Source organism: Podarcis tiliguerta (assembly GCF_965153285.1).
Source record: "Podarcis tiliguerta genome assembly, chromosome: 17".
Classification (NCBI taxonomy): domain Eukaryota; kingdom Metazoa; phylum Chordata; class Lepidosauria; order Squamata; family Lacertidae; genus Podarcis; species Podarcis tiliguerta.
In genome coordinates this window covers 39,366,095-39,387,588 of record NC_139550.1, presented here as the reverse complement: position 1 = coordinate 39,387,588, position 21,494 = coordinate 39,366,095, and the positions used below count along the sequence as shown (strand labels likewise).

General features: G+C 48.2%; 2 protein-coding genes across 11 annotated transcripts in view; one reads left to right on the top strand and one right to left on the bottom strand.

Moving 5' to 3' along the window:
• The window catches only part of KIF17 (kinesin family member 17), a 36,667-nt gene extending 26,800 nt beyond the window's left edge, over window positions 1-9,867 (bottom strand). For 6 of the 9 annotated variants that reach the window (XM_083421018.1, XM_083421016.1, XM_083421020.1 and 3 more), the window contains exons 1-3: window positions 8,554-9,393; window positions 7,318-7,464; window positions 3,091-3,192 (exon numbers count right to left, since the gene is read on the bottom strand). In XM_083421018.1, coding sequence (XP_083277144.1) covers window positions 3,091-3,192; window positions 7,318-7,464; window positions 8,554-8,784 — 480 coding nt within the window. In that variant the 5' untranslated portion in view covers window positions 8,785-9,393. The other 3 variants (XM_083421023.1, XM_083421017.1, XM_083421022.1) reach the window with 3 other exon arrangements.
• The window catches only part of LOC310668115 (suppressor of SWI4 1 homolog), an 89,714-nt gene extending 68,599 nt beyond the window's left edge, over window positions 1-21,115 (top strand). The window contains exons 2-13 of one of the 2 annotated variants that reach the window (XM_083421077.1): window positions 10,588-10,611; window positions 10,734-10,904; window positions 11,607-11,708; window positions 12,670-12,720; window positions 13,647-13,817; window positions 15,202-15,278; window positions 17,076-17,183; window positions 17,662-17,785; window positions 18,006-18,084; window positions 19,419-19,548; window positions 19,689-19,849; window positions 20,611-21,115. In XM_083421077.1, coding sequence (XP_083277203.1) covers window positions 10,594-10,611; window positions 10,734-10,904; window positions 11,607-11,708; window positions 12,670-12,720; window positions 13,647-13,817; window positions 15,202-15,278; window positions 17,076-17,183; window positions 17,662-17,785; window positions 18,006-18,084; window positions 19,419-19,548; window positions 19,689-19,849; window positions 20,611-21,044 — 1,626 coding nt within the window. In that variant the 5' untranslated portion in view covers window positions 10,588-10,593 and the 3' untranslated portion in view covers window positions 21,045-21,115. Of the gene's footprint in view, window positions 1-10,066; window positions 10,612-10,733; window positions 10,905-11,606; window positions 11,709-12,669; window positions 12,721-13,646; window positions 13,818-15,201; window positions 15,279-17,075; window positions 17,184-17,661; window positions 17,786-18,005; window positions 18,085-19,418; window positions 19,549-19,688; window positions 19,850-20,610 lie in introns of those variants that run through there. The other variant, XM_083421076.1, reaches the window with a different exon arrangement.
• The last annotated feature ends 379 nt before the right edge of the window (window positions 21,116-21,494 follow it).

The window sequence follows — 21,494 nt, the reverse complement described above, 5'->3', positions numbered from 1 at the left end:
AGGAGCTTTGGAGCTTCAGCACCTTGAATGTGGATGGCAAGTGGCTGTTTAGACGGCAGAAAGTGTTCATCAATTCCAGGGGAAATGGCAGAAGAGCGCGCTTGTCTGTCTGGTGAGAAGCAGGCAGGGGGCCAGCTAGTTAACAGCTGAATGACCCTAGAGACGCGGAGATGTAAAGGAGGAATATGGTCGGGTGTCAAGACCTAGAGTGGTTTGGAGCGAGGGAGACTCCTCTCCAGAAAGATCCTTCAGGGGGAGAAATAATTTTGTTTATTGGGACAAGCATATGTTCCCCCCATATACTGAAGGGCAGGGTTTAGTCATATTTTGCACTCTCTGAAGCTACATGTCAGGACTTTCTTGTTCCTGTAAGCCACTGGATAAGAATTCTGCTGCGGTGTTGGTGGACAACATGAAACTGAATCGCCAGTAAAGTTCTTACGAAGGGGAGGAGTGGGAAAAACAGAAGCTTTGATGATAATAATAACAGGAAACCCCCTAGGCGAGAAAGTTTCAATCTCGTCTCGGAGTGGCCTGGTGTTTTTTTTTGTAAACAGCCAGGACATCTTAAGAAAGACTGTAGCTTTTTGCAAGACAGAGAATGGCGGACAGGTTGCGTCTCAAGAGCAGCACAGCTGAGGAAGCTTCGTGGGAGGAGGGAGGAAGGCAGGCCAAGGGAACAATCTATAGCAGCCCCTCCCACTCCCCAGAATCAAGCTTCAATAGGAAATGGTTCATCAGAAGAGGCGCCAAATGGGGTTCAACAGACTGTGAGAATGGCATTAATTGACCCAAGTCAATCTAGATGGGCTCAGGTGCAATTCAGTGAGGAAATTAAAATTAATAACGTATTAATAGTAGAGTTAAGGGATACGGGGTTGATATTTCCTCCGTATACAAGGGGTTATTATAGCCTGGCCAAATTTTAGAAGGCAGAGTTGATTGTAACTCCCTATGGGGGCCAAGCAGTAAAAACCAGTCTAGCCCAGGTGGATTGTGAATACAAAGATTTTACAAGGTCCTTACCAGTTTTAGTACATGAAAAGGATGTTTACACCTTTGCCTTATAGGCAATGATCTTGCTTTTAAGACAGCATTTAGCTCAGCTGTTGCCTGACCCTAAACGGTTAACCTTTGGTGAATCCTCTAGCCCAGGGGCCAGCAAACTTTTTAAGCAGGGGGCCGGTCCACTGTCCCTCAGACCTTGTGGGGGGCCAGACTATATATATGTATATATTGGGGGGGAATTAACGAATTCCTATGCCCCACAAATAACCCAGTGATGCATTTTAAATAAAAGGACACATTCTACTCATGTAAAAATATGCTGATTCCTGGACCGTCCATCGGCTGGATTTAGAAGGCGACTGGGCCGGATCCGGCCCCTGGGCCTTAGTTTGCCTACCCATGGTCTAGCCAATGAGTTGAGGAGCCTGTCACTGGAAATGTAAATCAGTTTGATTAAGCTTGTGAGTCAGCAGAAATTTCCTTGGCAAAGTCTGGTGAGAATATCGTGACTTCTCCTTCACCACTTCATGATATTGAATTTAAGAAAGAACTGCTTAAGGATCCAACTTTAGAATTATATAGAAGTGTGGGCTTGCCTAGGGCTGGCGCTGAACCAAGAGTAGTTTCATCTGGGAGGAAGGGTTACTTTATAGCCGGTTCCTTCCAAGAGTGTGAACTGAGAAGACAGTTGGTAGGACCCAAACATACAGAAAGACTGTTTTACATCTGGCTCACAAATCTGCCTTTTCAGGACACTTGGAGTTCAAGCGTACATTAGGAAAGGTTACTAGGGAATTTTATTGGCCTGATGTGTTTGAAGATGTTAAGTTATATGTCAGGTCTTGTGATGTATGCCAACGAGTGGGACATGACGGAGGTCATAAGCATTTCCCATTACAGCCCAGTGGTATTACTGGGGAACCATTCACTAAAACTGGAATAGTTACTATTGGCCCAATGCCACAAGCCACTCCTCCATTTGAAATTAAGATTTAGTATGTAATCTAGCATGGGTTGTTTTGTCAGACTGCCAGATCTTGGAGTCTGATTGTAATACTTGGGGTTTTAGCCGCCTCCTTTGTTTGGATCCCCAGGAGAAAGTCTAAAACTTCAGCATGAAGCAACAAAATCAAATTTCCTGATTGGCTTGAGAACTGTGCTCTTTGCTCTAAATCAGAGGTCAGCAAACTTTTTCAGCAGGGGGCTGGTCCACTGTCCCTCATACCTTGTGGGGGGCCGAGCTATATTTTGAAGAAGAAAAAATGAACAAAATCCTATGCCCCACCAATAACCCAGAGATGCATTTTAAATAAAAGGGCACATTCTACTCATGTAAAACACGCTTATTCCCTGACTGTCCGTGGGCCGGATTTAGAAGGTGATAAGGCCAGATCCAGCCCCCGGGCCTTAGTTTGCCTACCCATTCTCTAAATCACCATGTCCGGCAGGCTCTACCCAAGTCGCCAGTCTGTTGCATGGCCCACCAGAGGCACCACCTCCTGCTCCAACCAGGCTCCACCCCCATCACCAATGTAAGGCAACCTCTTGGCACCCATGCTCTGGGGAAGGGCTGTGGCTCAGGGGATGAGGGCACATTTAGCATCCTAAAGTTCCCAAGTACAAACTCCAGATAGGGCTGGAAAATAGTTCAGACTGAAACCCTGGAGAATCTTTCCCAGTGTCAGTAGACAGTGTTGAGTTGACGGACTAATGGTCTGATTTGATATAAGACCCTAAAAGTTCCTACTTATTCTACTGCTTATTCAGATGCTGAACAAAAGGGAAGCGGGAGCAATGGAAAAAATACGATCAAAGAGCCGCATCACTGAGGGTCCTGGAATAAGAAGGGTTCTGGTGATGATGGTGACAAGGAAAGAGGGATGGATTTCGCATACCAAGTTAACCTACCAAATTTTTCAATTCAGGTTTCTAATTTTCTCTGAATAAATGTTCTTTACGTTCCTGACAATTCATTGTGTGGGGTTTATTTTTCTCACAGCGAACTGTCAGAATTCTGGTTTCTGGATTTTTGCTTTGTTTTTTGACTTACTTCAAACTAAGTTGCTAGTCTGGTGTCCTCACCTCCAGTTTTTGTTTGGTGTTTGGACCAAGGAGGTCTCTGATGTCTTCGTTATAGATCTCCAGGTAAGAAGCCCTTACCAAGAACTTGGAGTTTTCGGCACACTGTAAAAAACCCGAAGCAAAAACAAGAATAGGCTTCTTAAGTCAGGATTGTCAGCAGGGAGGACAGGGTTCTTGATGGCATGGCGACTGTGTCCTCCCTCCAGTATTAGAGGCAATGCCTCTGAATATCAGTTGCTGGGAACTGCAACTAGGAAAGCGCTGTGGCACTCATGTCCTGTTTGCAGGCTTCCCAAAGGCACCTGGTTATCCACTGGGAGAATCGGACGCTGGACTATGATGGGCCTTTGGTCAGATCCAGAAGGGCCCTTCTTACATGCTCATGACTGTATTTTGAACATCTGAAACATGCTTGGAGCAGGTTCTCACTGTCTGGTCTGTACCACTTCAGATGGAAAGTGGGAGAGAATGCCCCATCGTAACGGAAATTCTTGCTCTATCTACTCTAGCTACACAAAGGGAACCCAATGTTTCTACTCCGCTAGTGAAACCATTTGAATATGACCAAGATGCAGAGACTTCTGCTCATGGTTGTTAGGAGAGAAACCAATTTCAAGCCCACATCTGCACTCAAGACAAGCCACGTTCTAGCTTGTTTCCTCCCTGGCCAGGGGCATACCGAGGAGTTGGTTAAGGGTGCAGGCCCAGAGGGGGTGCATGGCTGATGACATGTTGTGCAGCAGGCACCTCCTCTGCAAGCCCAAACCACACCAACCTTTCAGCTTTTCACAGTGCAGAGAGCCTGTGATTGTCTGGATGCCAAGGAGGTGAGGGTCTGGGAAGAGAAGAGGCCAGTCTTCAAGCGGGAAAAGGTGTGTGGGATGCTGCAGGAAAAGGAGTGGCAAGGCTGGCTGCTTTTTTTAAGGGAAAGCAACACTTTAAACAGCTGCCCAGCAGAAACTGAAGGCAGGGGCAAAAGTAGGCTTTATTTCACCTGGACCAAAGACCCAGTTTGGTGCCTCCCCCCCATGTGCATTTGCATACACACATACAGGCTGGGAGCCTCAATGGTGCTCCTCTGGAGACTTCACCAGGGCAAAAAACCTGGCTAGCCCCCCCCCCCCCCCCAGCTACGGCTCCGATTGAAGGGGGTGGGTGTTTTATTTGGGTGGAGGTATAAATGATGATGATGAGCACCTGTGGATTCCTGACCGTCAGAGTGGGAAGGCTGCTTCAGGCAGCTGATATTGGGTGTCATGGAAGGGGCAGCAAATTGTTAAAGATTTTAATTTATTATCATGGTATTTTTATGGACTAGGAGCAGGAAAGGTGCTTTTTGGCTTTTCTGCTTCAGGTGCTAGAAGAAACTGGCCAGCCTTGGCTACTATGCGTCTTGATGTGGGGTGTGGCGTCACTGGCCACTCCTCGGGCATTAAAATGACTTAAGCCAGCTCTGGATAATTGGTTGAGAATACATTGTTTGCATATCTGGACAGCAGACCGCAAGGTTCAGGTTCAACATTTCCCACATTTTGGTTTGCAGCATTATAGGAGAAGTCAGAAAGATAATAGTTTGTGAGGTGGATATGTCATAAAGAAGCCATAGATCCAATTCCTGCCAATTCTCAAAAGTTCAGAAGAGAAACATGATTTCATAAAATAGATATTCATCAAGTTGGTGCTTGTTCAAACTAATTAACTGGGAGCAAAGTTGTGTGGCCCTCACCTGTTCTGAATCCCTTCCTATCCTTCACCTTTGCAAAGAAACTGTGGACACTTAAACACTGCAGCTTCTTCAATTCTTAGAATCTAAGTGCCTTACCTTGGTTCAGAAGGGATTGCTGCTTCACAATTAGTATTGCTTCTAATTTCCTTATGAATACTGCACAATTATATTCCATTTATTTAGTCACTACTTGTAGACCAGATTAAAACAGCAAACCTAAAATTATATACTAGGTCCAACTGAATTCACATTGGATAAACATGTTTAAAGATTACAATTCTGGAAGAAACTTACAATGAACTCATTGGGATCTACTTAGGTGTTTAGGTTCTGAGTGACAGCACAGTGTGGTTGCTGTTGTTTTCAATAATTGCACACCATTAAAAAACAACAGAAAACTTTTATGTGCTTAATTCTTGTTTATCTGACTGCTGGTTAAGACCCAGGAGGACAGCTGGTATTTCCTAAATCCACCATCCTAAATGCCCAATGTTCTTTGGAAATTAGATTGTATATTTCTGCCAAATCTCATGCGCTTTTCTATGTCTTTCTGCACCGGTGGCTCACATCTATGTGCCTTAAGCCAGCTTTTGCCAACCTGGCGCCCTCCAGATGTTTTGGACTACAACTCCTGGCCTTGCCTCACCCTCACTCCAGAAGCTTCAAGTATTTGGGTTGCATTTGTTTTTCTCTGGGGGACCGGTGCCAGTACAGTGCCTAGGTATACCTCTGCTCCCCGCCCCCCATGCCCTGGCACAGTAAGGAGCAGGAGAGGAGCAAACTGCTTGTGCACATTAGATCATGGTTCAAAATAAGTTATTTTTAAACAATGTGTTTGAACCAGGCCAGCATCTCTCTACTGCACCTGAAGGCAATAGGTTGTATGTCACAGAAAACTATTATTTTCTGCCCACAGGATTCGCTGCCTGAAGCAGCTTCCCAACTCTGCCTAGTGGTATGGCTGGTCATAACTCTTGCTGGTTAACTGGAGTCACATACAGGTCACTGAATTTCTCTATGGAATGAAGTACTCCACCAGCAAGGAAAAAACCACCTTACAATTATTTACATGATCACATTTCCCAGGGAGAAAGAAAGACAAGTCAAGAATGGTAGGGTTACCAGACATCCCCGTTTCCCGGGGACAGTCCCCAGATTTACAAATAAGTCCCTGGACAAATTCCATCCCCGGAATGTTCCTGGATTTCATCTAATGTCCCCGGGAAATGCAGCAGCGGCAGTCTCAGAAGCCTGGAGCAGTTGGCTCTGGCTGGCTTCAGGAGCTGCTTGGAAGTCCCCATATAATGGTGGTGCAGGGGCTCCAAGATGCAGCTTCCAGGCTGCCTCCATCTTCCCTGACCCCAGCAACTAAGCTGTGAAGGGAGGCTTCATGCTGCCTATTGGAGCAGCCTCCCAACTCCTACTTGCGTGCAAGCAGGAGGGGGCAGGGATCTCTCAGGCAAGGGGAAGCCTCCCTTCCCAGCTGAGGGATCCGTGCCCCCTCCTGCTTGCACGCAAGTAGGAATGGGATTGGGGCTGCTCCAGTGGGAAAGGAGGCATCGTGCTGCCCAAGCCTCACTGCTGCTCTTGGCCCTCCTTCTCTGCCTTCCATGCCTGACCCACCGCACACTGCTTCACCATCACCACCGAAGAACCAACAGCTCAGGGGCTGCCTAGGCTCATGCAGAAAGGAGATAGAAGCCTCAGAGGAAGGGGAAACGTGGCGGTTAAGGTCAAGGCTATCGCTGCAGCATCAACGTCCCAAACATGTAGTATGTATGTATGTATGTATGTATGTATGTATTTATTTAAAGTGTCCCCGGATTCATTGAAAAAAATCTGGTAACCTTATGCTAAGGGTTGCTGGCTAACTGACTTTCATTTCATATCAGTCTGTTTTACTTCAACACCTCTGCTCAGAAAACTCAACCAAACATGACTTTGCTCTCAGGAGCAACCTGTGGCTCACACTCCATGTTCTCTAACCAGCTGAGCTATCCAGTGACTTGCTCCCCTCATGCAAAACGAGTCTCTCACCCACTTCCTGGTTCACTGCTTGCTTCCAAGCCAGAATCAAAATTCCATTCAAACTGATATTTGTTCTCTTTTGGAGGTAATCAATGCTGTGGGCTCTGTGTTGCCTTATCTGTTGTGATGTCCCTGCTACCAATTTTAGATATCTTTGGGGAGATTATGACTCGGCTAGCATTGGGGGAAGTCAGGGTGGGGCTTCTGGATTTTCTTAAGCCAGTCTTGGATTTTATAAGTCACCTAGTGGCAGGAACACTGCAGGGAGCATTTCGATAAAACGTTTGTCATGTGCCCTCCTTTATTTGTCCCCTATACAAGTGTACCTTGCTTATCAGTTTTTCCAAGACTGCTAAGGTTCAAATTTTATCAAATCAAGTGTCCAAAGAGAGGCCCTCTAGATATCAGAATTGCTAATTGTGTAAACAAGCCCTTAGCCAGCTAGTCCATTGGACAATTTTAATCATATGTACCTGCACACTCTCAAATAAGTGTTCAAATGCTCTGGGAATTATGCCCTTCTGGGAAGATGGATCCAGAATCCCTTGCATGGTAAAAGACTTTCCACTTCCCGTCTGCCCGTAGGCAAAGATGGTACCATTATAGCCTTCTGTAACACCCTGGAATTTAAACAGAAAATGCAGATTAATAATAACCATCAGCTTGGATTTGTGTTCTCAGTTCAATGTCTACCCTTCCTCAAGAGATTTTGTTTGCAGGCAAACTAACCACAGGCATCAGCTTCTATTAAGATCCACTCAAATATTTAATTAGAATAAGCAAGCATCTCTGGGAGTGTTTCAAAAAGAATTGGATATGAGATAGCATGGATGTAGGGGCTCCATAGCCCAGGGCTTACAGAAGTTAGAGTTACTGCTACTTGCAAATTCTGCAATGAATTCTGTGATGAATTCTGTGTAGGCAGAATAGTCTTTCCTACACATTGTCCTATAGATCAGCAGGGAACTTCAATTCCCTCATCACTTACTATGCTAATAATAGAGTGCAACAACATGTGGAAGAGCAGAGACTCCCCACCCCAATAGATAACCATCAGTCTTCAACCATGCCACAGCTGAACTGCAATCTGATCTAACACAGGGCCCATCATCATCTACAGGAGAAAGAGGGCGGGGGGGAGAGGAAATTGAAAAGTGTGTGTGATATATTATTATAACTACATACTGCACTCTTTCCTGAGGTATGTCCCTTTGAATTGGATTTACTTCTTGGTAGTCATAGAATCATAGCATTGTAGAGCTGGAAGGGACCCAAGGGGTCATCTAGTCCAACCCCCTGTAGTGCAGGAATCTCAACTCAAGCATTCCTGACAGATAGCTACCCAAACTCTGCTTAAAAACCTTCAATGAAGGAGACTGCATCACCTTCTGAGGTCATGCATCGGCTTGCTCTGTAATTTTGTTTTGAGCAGGTTAACATGAAATGAGGGCCCTAAGTCTGAAAAAAATTAAAGGCCATTGTTACAGTTTCCCCCCTGCTTTAAGTTACCCACTTCCCTAGGGCAAGCAAAGTATGAACGCACACACTTAAGTACAGTATGTGACATTTATATCACTGAGCTGTAGATTTCCCAATAGGTAAAGGTAAAGGACCCAGACAGCTTTCTGGATCTGCTTCTGGTGCAATGGACCACCACAACGGAAGCCAGAGCGCTTGAAAACGCAATATCTGCAGCTGGTTGCACTCACCTCTATGAGGGGGTAGGCAATTTCATTATAGATTTGCTCTGTGTTGTGGCTCATGTTATACGCCCCATCAAAGGTGAACTGTTTGGGTGGGTCTTCCGATGCCATAGGGTTCTGGATAAAGCACTGGCCACAGGAGCTGTCCATGTTGACCACCACCTTGCAGCCCAGCTGCTTTTCACGCTCATTCAAAGGGCGGCAACGCACAATCACTTTCACCGCTTCTGAGGCCATCTTCAAGGCCCATGAACTTGGGCTTGGAGACTTGGTGTGGGACTAAGGCACGTTACTTCCAGCACAGGAAGTAGGGCTTGTGCTCACTTCAATGGAGTGTCAAGAACAAGGCAGTAGAAAAAGGCAGCTTGAAGGCCAGCTGCTGTGCTGTCAGACAACTGGCCAAGGGTGAAGACTGTTTTGCCTGGCAAAGCAAGTAGTACAAAACAGGTAATTCCTTTTGGGTAAGATCAGTGCAGGGGGTGTGACCGTAACAGGGCAACATGTGCTACACCAGGTGATGAATTTTCTAGGAAAATATGGGACACCTGAAGTGCCACAAGAGAAGTGCCAAGAATGTGAGCGGCCGAAGGCAGTACTATGCTAGGCAGTGGGGTGGGAAGCCTGGCAGAAGAACAGGTGTTCTTCCTTGGTCTTGCTTTGGCAGGAGCAGCGATGAGCAGTAGAGGCGTTTCCTCAGAACCTGGAATGTGAGTGTGACCTCACAAAGACCCTGCCAGGCAATGAAGGCTCCGGTGCCAGCGGCCTGCAGCTCCGCGCAACTGGGCATGGAAGCCCTTTTCTTGCTTCCCCCAAGGACTGGGTGTTGCTGAAGGAAACAGTGGGTGGGGAGACCTCTAAATCTGCGAGAGATGATCCATAAACGGGGCTGTCAAGCCCAGAGCCTTTGTAGCTCCAGGCCCTGGTAGCCTGAGCAGCTGTGAATTGGCACAGCAGCAGGGGGCGCAGAGGGCGGGGAATGGGGGCAGCTGGCCCGGGAGGGGGGCCTTTCTCCAGCACCGCTCAGGCCTGGCCCACAAGCGGAGCGGGGGGGGGGACAGCTGAGGGGCCCGGGAGCGCGGCAGGAGCGCGGGGAGCCTCACCGCAGCCTTACGGGGGCTCCGGAAGGAGCCAGGCCCGGCACGCGAGCGCGGACGCGGGATCCCGCTCCGCCGGCACAGCACCCTGCCTACCCGCCTCGGGGGTCGAGGGAGGGAGGAGCGGGGCTGGGCCGGCATGGAGGGAGGCTCGTCCCCTCCGAGCGGGCCTGGCCTGCGGGGCGCCGCTTCGCCGTCCAGCCCGCCGGCTCCTGGCAGTGGCAGTGGCGGCGTCGGCGTTGCTCGGGCGACCGGCAGCGTCTCTGGGCGCGCGGCAGCCTCCGAGGCGGGGCGAGGAGCGCCGCAGTCCCGGAGGCCGGCTTTGGCCCTTGCCCCGCGGACGCAGAGGCCCCTTCCTGGGGAATTGCGCGGCTGCTCCGGCGCCCACAGCCCCAGCCGGTTTTCATGTTGAAACTTTAAAAGCGGAAATTGGGTGCTTTGTTTTACGTGTGCGTTTTAAACCTAAGAATGCATGCAGCCCTCCCTCGCCTTCGGGGTGAAAGATAGTGAAGAGACATGAAACAGAATCGGGGTCGGAGAGAACGATCCGGTGGAGGCGGCGCGGGCGGGAGTTTTGTTACGGGACCGGCCAGCTCAGCATTTCTCTCGGCCGAGGGGGGGGGCAGCTGCTCCCCGCGACCGAGGCCTCGCTTTCCTCGCGCTGCTCCGACTCACTTCGCAGAAAAGCCGCTTGTTCCCAGCAGCCCCCCCCCCCCCCCGCCGAAGCGCCCGGCCCGCTCGGGGCCAGAGCTGCGAGTCCGAGGCGGGGCCAGACCGGCGGGCCGCTTTCTCGGACCGGAGATTCGCGCGCCTAGGGGACAACCCGGACCGCTGATTGCGCGGCACTTCCGGGCGGGGCCCGGCGCTGGGCGGCGCAGCACACGCGGCCGGAAGTGGGGCGGGCCGCGTGCTCGCTCTTTCTCCGGAGGAGCCCGAAGTAGCAGCAGCCGCGATGGGTCGTCCGCGCAAGGTGAGGCCTGGGCCGGGGCGGGAGGCGGGCGGGCGGGCGGCGGGGCGCGCGTCCGGGGAGGGAGCGGCGCCCGCCCGCCTCGCCGCCGGCCCTGCACGAGGTCTCGCCTTCCTCCCTTGCAGAGCAAGAACCAGAAGAAGGAGCGCGCGGCCGCCCAGCTGCGCGGCCAGGAGGAGTTCGGCTCCGTCCCGCACTCCTTCGTCTTCCACCGCGGCCGCGTGGGCAAGAACCTGCAGCAGCTCATCCTGGATGTCCGCCGCGTGATGCAGCCCTACACGGCCTCCAGCCTCAAGGTGAGGCCGGGGAAGCACAGGGGGGCAGGCAGGAGAGGAAGGCCATGGCTTACAAATGGAATTTGGCTTAGATGGGTTGCGATAGGAAATGCGGAAATTGGGGCTTCTGACTGATTCTAAGGGGAATAAAGGCTACTGTATGGGGATGAGGAATTAAATACACACATAAATGCCCAGAAAACACTTTGGTTCTCTCTCTACATACATTTTAAAATGTGTGGTCTTGGACCATTTTTGTTCAGAACAATAAAACATGGCTCCAGTCAGCATAACCTTCTCCCTCTGACAGGGGCTGTCTAAATTCTGGATCATTTAGGGGTGGGCTGTGTGGTTGTTTTAAAAAAATCTTGCGAGCATTTTGCCAGTTATACAGATTTGTGTTTATGAAACCTGGATCACATAGTACCTAGCCATTTTGCATATTTAATGCAAAATGCTAGTCCTTGCGATTGTTTAGTTTTGTTGCAAAAGTGTTCAAGGATGTAGTTGGGAATGGCTGGGGGGGGGGGCGGGTAGGGTAAGAATACCAGAGGCTTTCCTGAGCACATGTTTGCTCAAAATGGATTTCTAAAACTCTAGTAACTTCAAAGCATTTTACTTCAACTAATTTAATGAGTAATTTAAAGACAATTCTATGTCCTAGTTTTTGTCTGGCAGCACAGACAGCAGAGCCACACTGATTACAGGTCTTGACTTTTTCAGGTGCGCAAGAAGAACACTCTGAAAGACTTTGTGGCAGTGGCTGGACCTCTCGGTGTGACTCACTTCCTGGTGTTCACGAAAACGCCCACCAATATCAACCTTGTAAGTGAAGCAGTGAGAAGTTGCTGAGTGGTGGCAACAAGTGGTTCCAATATTGTTCTGCCCTGCTAGTCTTGTGTTTTGGTTCTGTTAGAACAGGCATCGGCAAACTCGGCCCTCGAGATGTTTATGAGACTACAGTTCCCATTATCCCTGACCACTGGTCCTGATAGCTAGGGATGATGGGAGTTGTAGTCCCAAAACATCTGGAGGGCCGAGTTTGCCTGTGCCTGTGTTAGAATGTGCAACTTGAATTCTTTCTCTCTATATTGATGCTTTTCAAACTCTTGCCTTCAAATTGATTTGTCTGTTGAGGACAATTTTGTGTTGTCATTGTGAAGCTTCTACTCATGGCAGGAGATTCTGGAGCATGTACTAGATTTTACAGTCAATTCCTATGGAGCAGTGACCAAGCTTCTTGGGCCTCGTTGCTGAGTGTGAACTGAGTACAGCCTCCTAGGACACACAAGTCCCCCTGCTTGCCCCGGACACTGATCACTCCCTGCAATATGTAGTCACAGAGCAGTCTTCCCCAACCTGATGCCATCCAGAAGGGCACCAGGTTGGGAAAGGCTACCATGAAGCAGTGTGGCAAGGCAGAATTGTCGGAAAGGCTTGTCTGGTACTGAGCCTCTCACTGAGGGAGTCCTGATAAGCTTCTGAAGAACTTTATCATTCTCCAGAACCCTGCTTTGCAGGATGGACTGTTGTGAAAGCTCAGGTCCTCTTCCTCTTATACCCTCTGTTGGTTTTGTTGGCCCAATTGAAGTATCATTGTAACTCTGCCTGATGACCTGATGCAAATGATGACAATGTGTTTTGCTGAGTGAAACCTGTGATTCTCACTTCAAAGTAAACGCACTGATGCATCTGGATTTTGCAGAACACTAAAAGCAGAGTTTGAATTATGACAACCAATCTGCCTGTGGTAGAGGCTGCTCTGATTGATTTCTCTCTTCCTCAGAAATTCTTCCGTCTTCCTGGTGGACCAACCTTGACCTTCAGAGTTGCTCAGGTACCAGTTGCTGGAAATAGTAGGGTAGGCTAGTTAGAATACAGCTGCCTCTGAAAGACCCTTTTGTAGCTTGCTAAGGTTAGAAGGGTTTTTTGCTACCTCTTCTTTCTAGTGGGTTATTTATTTATATATCGCCCTTCATCTGTAGATCTTAGGGTGGTTCACAGCATAAAAATACAAGATTAAAACAAAATACATAATAAAAACAAGAACAAAAACCAAGCAAACCAATAACCACCCTCCCACTCCTCTTACAGACTGCTAATCTGGTGTGCTGTGAATCCTTGACCTAGGTGAATTATTTATCTGTACTTCAAGACAATCTAAATTTTGCAGCCTGTATCACTTATGTAAATTGCCTAATTTATCCTGGCTTTATCACTACTGAACATCATATTCAGCTACCCCTCTAGCTTCAGGGATTTCAGGAGTACAATTTCCTAGCATATATTTGCTGCTATGAGGTCTAGAAACCTTTTTTTTTTTTTAACGAAAGCTTGAGATGCTCATGAAACTAACCTTCTGGATATCAGGGTTTACATCAAGGATGGGCACTCCAGATACTGCTGGAGTATAACTCCCATTATCCCTGACCTTTGGCTGTGCTGGCTAGGCCAGATGTGAGTAGTAGTCCAATAGCATCCAACCCAGGTGTGAGTTGTAGTCCCAATAGTGGCCACAGGTTCCCCACCACTAGTTTACAGGTGGTGAGGACCTACCTCTTGGTGGTGGGGCACTACTGTGGTGTACTACCTCTTGGTAGTAGTGCAAGATTCTCTATTATTAGTATTGATTATTATTAGATTTGTATACTGCCCTTCATCTGAAGATCCCAGGGTGGTTCACGAAAAAAAATAATACAAAATGAGAATACAAAGTACAAGAATACACCTCTGCTGCTTCCTCACTCATCTGTTTCACTTCAGTATTCGCTCATCAAAGATGTTGTGTCGACCCTGAAGCGGCACCGGATGCACGAGCAGCAGTTCACCCACCACCCACTCCTGGTCCTCAACAATTTTGGCCTTCAGGGCATGCACATCAAGGTCATGGCGACTATGTTCCAGAACATGTTCCCTTCCATCAATGTCCACAAGGTAGGTGTGTGCTGGCCTGGAGACTGGGGGAAGTCAGCCTGATGGTCCTGCTCTGCTACTCAGATGCCTCTGGCCCTGGCCTCCCATGGGGTGTCATACAGGTCAGCTCTGCCCTGCTTCTCAAAAAGAGCGTATGTTATTCAGGGCAAATTTACTTCTGTGAGGTTGGTTAAGTGGGAAACGTGTGGCCTCAGTTAAGGTGTGTCTTGGCTTCACCATGTTAGATTGGAAGTGAAAGCTCACATAGTTGGAAGCTTCTTAATAGACAAAAAATATCCCTCACCTAGAAAACATTGGGGAGAAGGCGAGAGTGGAACGTACTCCCTGATGTGAGTTAGAGAGGTTAGTTTTATAGAGCATTCAGTCTGAAATGGCACCTCTGTGACAACAAAGCTAGTGACAGGATGACCTCATCCAGGATATATAGAGTGTGTTTGTGATTTAGACCTGTTTTCCATTTCCAAATTAATGTACCGTATTTTTCGGCCCATAGGGCGCATCTAGTTTTTTTTTGGGGGGGGGGAGAAAAAAAATGGGATTTTGTGCTTTGTTTCTGGATTTGATTCTTTTGTGGACAAGTAGGATTCCCAAGGTCCTTCACTGGATAGCACTCACTTTATGTGTAAATACCTAACACTCATCACTAGTGGGGAAAGATTCCAGGGATATAAGAACAGGATGAAGCACAACCATGAGTTAAACTTACTCTGAATCAGCACTGTGTTTTTGGATATATTGCATTGGTAAGTCAGGGGTCCCTTTACCTTTTTAAGCTCAGTTACCGAAGTTGGGTACCTAGAGCTGGCTACAGCTAAGTTGTGCACCAGTAGAAGCTAGCACATTGAGTCCTGCTAGCAGAATGGGACTTCCTGTCTCTCCGCCCAGAAAGGTCAAGAGAAGCCCCAGGAGGAGGAGGAGAAGGAAGATCATTCCGTCTGCCAGGCAGAAATGCTTGTGCAGACAGAACGATTGCCTTAGCACAAGGTTGAATTCCACCTCAAGAGTACTAGGGAAATTGGGTACTAGGCCTCCTGGGTTCTATAAAGGCTGTCACAGCTAGGGAATCTTCATTGCCACCTAAAGTACTTGTCAGATGAGGAACTTCATCATCATCGTTTATTATTTATACCCTGCCCATCTGGCTGGGTTTCCCCAGCTACTCTGGGTTGCTTCCAAAAAAATATTAAAATACAGTGGTTTGTTAAACATTAAAAGCTTCAGCCTTCAGACGTCTTCTAAAAGTCTGGTAGTTGTTCTTCTCTTTGACATCTGGTGGGAGGGTGTTTCACAGGGCGGGTGCCACTACCGAGAAGGCCCTCTTATGCCATATTGTGAGCCTTGGTTCTCATGCTGTTGTGTTCTCTTTTCTCCTACCCTGCCCCAGGTAAACCTTAATGCCATCAAGCGTTGTGTACTGATCAACTATAACCCAGACACCCAGATCCTTGAATTCCGTCATTAGTAAGTATCTTCTGTCTCATGCTGTGCTCCTCCCCAGTGCTGAAGGATCAGATCTGAGCTCACAGTAATCTGCATCTGCAAGAGGGACATATTGCATGCATGGCCACTTTCATAAAATATATTTTAATTAGTCTGTGTTAGCAGTTCATTGTTTGTGTGCCAGTCCGCATTATGCATGTCAAACATTCATATTAAACGAAACACTGTTTTGCACTGTAAGGATGTACACTCAGGGAAGAAATACTTCTTTGTGGCTTTGGTTTGATGATAAAAGATAAAGCTCAGGGCAGCATACCAGGGGTACAGCCTATTTTATCCTTGCAATGTAAAATAGTATAGACCAGGGGTCACCAACCTTTTTGGACCGGGGCACATTTCAGATTTTGTAGGGTGCAGTTGGCACTAGTCACAAAATGGTACAATATGGCTGCTGGGGGGGGGGCATGGCATGGCACAAAATTAAGAGAGTAGCCACAGTGAAACGTTTCCTGTAATTGTATTTCTATATAAGAAAGGAAGACAGGAGTGCCTGGCGTGCTCTGGTCCAGGGGGTCACGAAGAGTCGGACACGACTAAACGACTAAACAACAACAAATATAAGAAAGGGTTTAGCCTATTGAATTTCAGCCTGACACACAGCAATTAAAGGCACAAGAATCCTGTTTGCCTCCAATGCCAACCATAAACCCAAGCCTAGGATTCCATCCTGCACCTACTTACAAATATTACTTCTGAGGGAAAATGTACACCATTGTCTGTAAGTTAACTAGTTAGTGAATTCTTAATGCATGCCTAGTTTTAGCTTCTGCACAGCAGGAGGCATACCCAAGCCTCTTAGCAATGTTTTCACATTTGCCTTTGGAGGGGAGGGGGATTTATTATCCTCCATCCACACTTGTTCTGTAGTAGTACTTGCAGAAAATAGCTTCTAGGTGTGCCTGATCTCAGATAAAGATGCATTCTGGGAGTTAGGAGGAAAAGAAGGGCAAACTAGGTGCACATGGTGAGAGCGTGCTCTGCTGGTGTGTCTCTGGTCTTAATCTGAAACAAAACATTCTGATGAATCTGAAGCCGCTTGGGAACAGGAGTTTAAGGGATTGCTGTCTGGTGGTGTCACATTACTTTCTTCCTTTTCAAGGTGTTTTTTTAAAAAACTATATTTTATTAAGGTGATTTCAATTAAAGGTAATACAGTGATACAGAAAAAAAGAAGGAAAAGTGAGAGGGAGAAAACTAATAACAAAGATACATATCAAATTGAAAAGGGTTTTGAACCCTAGAAAATTTATCTAACCAACATTTTTTCTAGTACATTATGCCACCTGCCTTGTTGGGGCCCAGATCACCTGGAAGACAGCCAGGTCGTGGGGATACTTCCCTGGATAAAGTGAGGATCAAGGAGTTTGCCCCTGAATCTAACAGCTAAATTTTCTAGATTGCATTCCACACCCCTAGCTGGAAGCCAAGCTCGTTTCCAGAGTTGTAAGAAGATTATGTCAGCTAATATAGGAGCAAGGCAGGGATAGCCCCTGCCCAGATGATAATGTCAGCACATCACATTTCACATCCTGACCCTTGCCAGAGGCCTCAGGCAGAATACAGAAGAGTCTTTCCTAGGCCTGCATCCAAATAACCTTTAATTGGAGACGCCAGTGACTAAATTTAGGACCTGGTACATGGCGGTGCATATCTGCTCTGCCTCCTCCCCCCTTACCCACCAAAGACAATAGCAGTGGCTTGCTCCCCTTGCTTGATGGAATGCCTCCATGCACCTCTCCTGCCCTTTGTGTTTTGCAGCAGTCTGAAAGTGGTGCCTGTAGGAATAAGCAAAGGGCTGAAGAAGATCATGCAGGAGAAGTTTCCTAACATGAGCCGTCTGGAGGACATCAGTGAACTATTGGTTAGGTGAGAAAAAGACCCTCCACCTCCCCATAAAGCTAAGCCCCCACTCCCACCCCATTCAAAGTGTAGGTTCATCTTGGGTCCTGGGGCAGGTTGAGCTGTTCTTAGCAGAGCTAGAGACTCAGTAGAGACTAATGGTTTGTGAATAAGGCAGGATGTAAGGAGGTTTGTGCATTTTGGGCCCTGTTTCATGATGCCCTTGCTCTTATTTTCTGTTCCTTTTTACTTCTTTGTGTATGTTTAAACTCCTGTGGAATGCCAAACCAGCTTGATTCTCATGCTCCCACTGATACATCCTCCTCTTTATTGGTGCCCATTCTTTTTCCACCCCACTTCTTCCCTTGTGTGTCTCACCTTGCTTGGACTGTAAGCCTGAGGACTGTAAGGCTAGTGTCTTTTCTTGCCTTGTTTTATGTGCAGAGCTCCTCTGTTAGCAGCATGCCAGGAATAATAATGTTTTCCTTCCCTCCTTGCAATGCAGAGACATCAATCTTTCTGAGAGTGAAGCTGAGCAAGATGGCAGTCACAACACCACAGAGCTGCCTCAGGCCTACGCTGGCCGGGGGAACATGAAGGCCCAACAGAGCGCTGTCCGCCTCACCGAGGTCAGGCCATGGAACTCTTGAGCTCACAGAATGGGAGTGGGTGGGGGGGGGCAACATAGAGCTGACCTCTGCTCTTCCAGCTGCTGTCTACTTCAGCAGTGAAAGTCCTGATCATCCAAATTGGGATAGCCATGAGGGCTGCCAGGCTCCTGCAGGTGGTGGAGTGGTGGTGGTGATGGTATCTCTGACCTAATAAAGTCTCTGCCTCTTTTCCCAACAGATTGGCCCTCGAATGACCCTGCAGCTGGTCAAGGTGGAGGAAGGGTTAAGCCAGGGCAATGTGCTCTATCACAGCTTCAGTGAGTGTCTTCCCCATTCATGGAGCCCTCCTCTCCTGAGCTTCTATGTGGAAAACAATCCCCCCCCACCCCCACAAACACATTTAAAAGGCTCTAGAATATTAATCAGCGAAAGGCCTGGTTGAAGAGGAATGTTTTTGCCTGGTGCCTGAAGGTGTATAATGAAGGTGCCAGACAAACCTCCCTGGGGAGAGCATTCCACAAATGCCACTGCAGAAAAGGCTCATTCTTGTGTCGCCACCCTCCAGACCTCTAGAGGAGGAGCCACACAAAGAATGATCTCAGGTTCTGGGTTGATTCATATGGTGAAAGGCAGTCCTTGAGGTATTGCAGTCGTCATCATCATCATCATTTTATTCGTATGTCGCCTTTCCACAGTTAAAAACAATGCTCAAGGCGGATTACAACATGACAAGATTTACATAATTACAAAAGTCATAATAAATAAACCACATCAAAATTACACAACCAAATGGAAAACAATTTCCACATAAATCAAAATCTAAAACTAAGAATACAGCATTAACATAACAGTTTAAAATGACATAGGTAAAAAAATAACAGCAATTTCAAAAACAAAAATGGAGCCCCCTCTGCCCAGCGACGGCAGTCCTTTATGGAGCCCGTCAGGCCCCGCCCTGGGCCAGGTGGTGAGTGGCAGGACGGGGGCCCTCAGGTGCTGAGCAGGGGAGTCCTGAGCCATTTAAAGCTTTATAGGTCAAAAACAGCATTTTGAATTTAAGGGGGGGGGGGAGTTAAAGTGAATAGCTAGGGGTGTACCCCAGTATTAAAGATATCGGACAATAAGTCTGTATAACTTCCAGCCATGTTCAACAGTGCATGAATAAGTCTGCCATTGCTGCCTCCCCAGAACAGCAAAAACAGGCTGTTGGGCATCCAAGCATGTTGCATTCAGTTTGGTGAGCCTGTTGTCAGCCACCGTCGTCAGTTGCTGAGTTGTGTTAGTGGTGCCACCGTCACTTTCTTAGATAAAAAGCACTTGTATGTGATACCTGCTCCCACTGGGTTCCCAGCTGCCCTCTAAGGGAGTAGATATTGAGTGGAACGCAATCACTCCATTGGTGAAGCATTTAAGCTTGCCGGATGGAATGATCTCTCTCGGAGCCCGCCCACCCCAGTTCTGGGGTTTCTGCCCTTCCCCACCTGCCAGTTGGGGAGAGAAGCCCCAGTTCCACTAGTGGGACTCATTAGGTTGGCTCCCGCTAAGCATAACTGCTTAATTGAATCTATCCCCGTGTGTTTGTTTTATACTTGCTAATGTGTAGTGTCAACGTTCACAGCTGTTGGTTTTAATTTCTCACTCCTGCCCTCAGTTTATAAAACGGAGGAAGAGCTCCAGGTGGCCCTGGCCCGGAAAGAGGCGAAGCTGCAGCTGAAGGCTGAGCGGCGCCGCAAGCAGGAGGCAGATGTGGAACGCAAGCAGGAGCAGAAGCAGGCTCACAGGTGAGGGAGAGAAGAGCCAGAACCTTGCGCCCCACAAAGCTGCTGTCCCTGCATGCACCCATTCCAAAGTAGCATGCTGCTTTGCTCTGGGAGGACCGATATATGCACTTGTGATTGCATTGTTGGTTTGCGGGCTGCAGGAAGAAGAGTCTGGAGGGGATAAAGAGGAAGAAGAAGCAGGCAGAGGGAAGTGACAGTGATGCGGAGGACCCTGGGATGCAAGAGGACCAGAAGGTGGATGAGCCATCAGACGATGACATGGAGTATTATCGGCAGGAAGTAGGAGAAGAGCCTGATGAAGGTTGGTATTTAATTACATAAAAAATTCCTTCCAGTAGCACCTTGAGACCAACTAAGTTTGATGCATGTATCTGAAGAAGTGTGCATGCACACGAAAGCTCATACCAATAACAAACTTAGTTGGTCTCAAGGTGCTACTGGAAGGAATTTTTTTATTTTGTTTCGACTACGGCAGACCAACACGGCTACCTACCTGTAACTGGTATCTTAATTAGTAGTGCTTAAAAGACTTGGCAGCTAGGGACCCTCCTGGATGCAGCTGATGAAAACAGTTGTGCTTCTGAGCATGAGCTGGGACACTTGCAAGGTAAACGCTCAGGTGCACTTGCAAGGTAAACGCTCAGGGAGGGACACTGCATGTGTGAATGCTACCTCCTAGCTTCGTATGGACCACCAGTTATACCTGTGTTACATGTAATAGTCTGCTCAGAAGCAGCCACCACCCCACCCTTTTACATGGGGCCCTGTCCTAACTTTCTGACCCTGAGCGATGTTCTTCCAGAGTGACCAGATGCAGAGGAAGGGGAAATTTTATCAGCAATTTCCTAGTCCAGCAGGACAAGTTGCCACCTTCCAAAATTTCCCCTTTGTAATCTACAATGCTACAAGTTTTGTTTTTCTCTTCCAGCAGCTCTCTCTCTGTTTTTCTGAGGGTCCTGACATACCACTTGAAGACCAGTGGCCTAAAGAGCCTTTTGGACTTCAAGGCAGCGTAGAGGCTGCAGCTATCTTTTATCTTCTCTCCTTGTGACCCTCCTTTAGATCTGTTTCCCCAAAGCGCTAAGAGGAAACGAAGGCCCAGTCAGTCCACCAGAGCTGGGAAAAGGCATAAATGCACCCATCCTGCTGGTGACCAGAGCCCAGCAGCATCTGCAGGGACCAGCACCAAGGCGAGGAAGCAGAGGACCCCACGGCCCGTCCAGTGGAAGCAGCAGAAGTGGAGAGGCTTCTCTCCTCGACAGCCCAAGGGGGCCCAGAGTCAGCAGCCGAGGGAGGCGGGTCAGCCCGCGGTGGAGCACAGAGTGTCACCAGAAGCCAGGAGGAAGCGGCCCCAGGCCCCAGGGCAGCACCACACCCGGCGGCAGCCTGGCTCAAGGCCCTGGGGGCAGGGCAAGTCTGGACTGCGGCAGAAGCCGGTGCTCAAAGGGAAAGGAAGCTTCCGAAAGCCCGGACGTTCAGGGAAGAGGCCAGCCTAGAGCCCTGGGCCTCCCTCTCTTGGTTTTGTATAGCTGTTTGCAGGATGCAGATACCTACTGATTCACCGTGAGCTGCCTGCCTTTGTCTGACTGTCTCTGTGGGGCTTGCTCTTTCCCCATTGCTTTGCAAGGCACAAATATCTTTGAATCGCTACAGAATTGGCCAGCGGTGTCTGTCAGTTGCATATGGTGGCTGATAAGGCTTGTTTGCTGGCAAGGGGAAATGGAGCAGGGGGAAATCAGTTGTTGCTGGAATAGTGGGAGATTGAAGACAGCTGAAAAGTGTGGTGGCTGGTATCCACTGGAACTGTTGAGGCAGAAGGGAGAGAGGCCAACAGTAAGTGGAGCCCGAGCCAAAAGTGGGCCGATCCCATTCATTTTGTTTTCTGCCTCTTCCTAGAAGGGCAACACTGATAATAAGGGGGGGCGGGACAGATTCGCGTGCCGTTT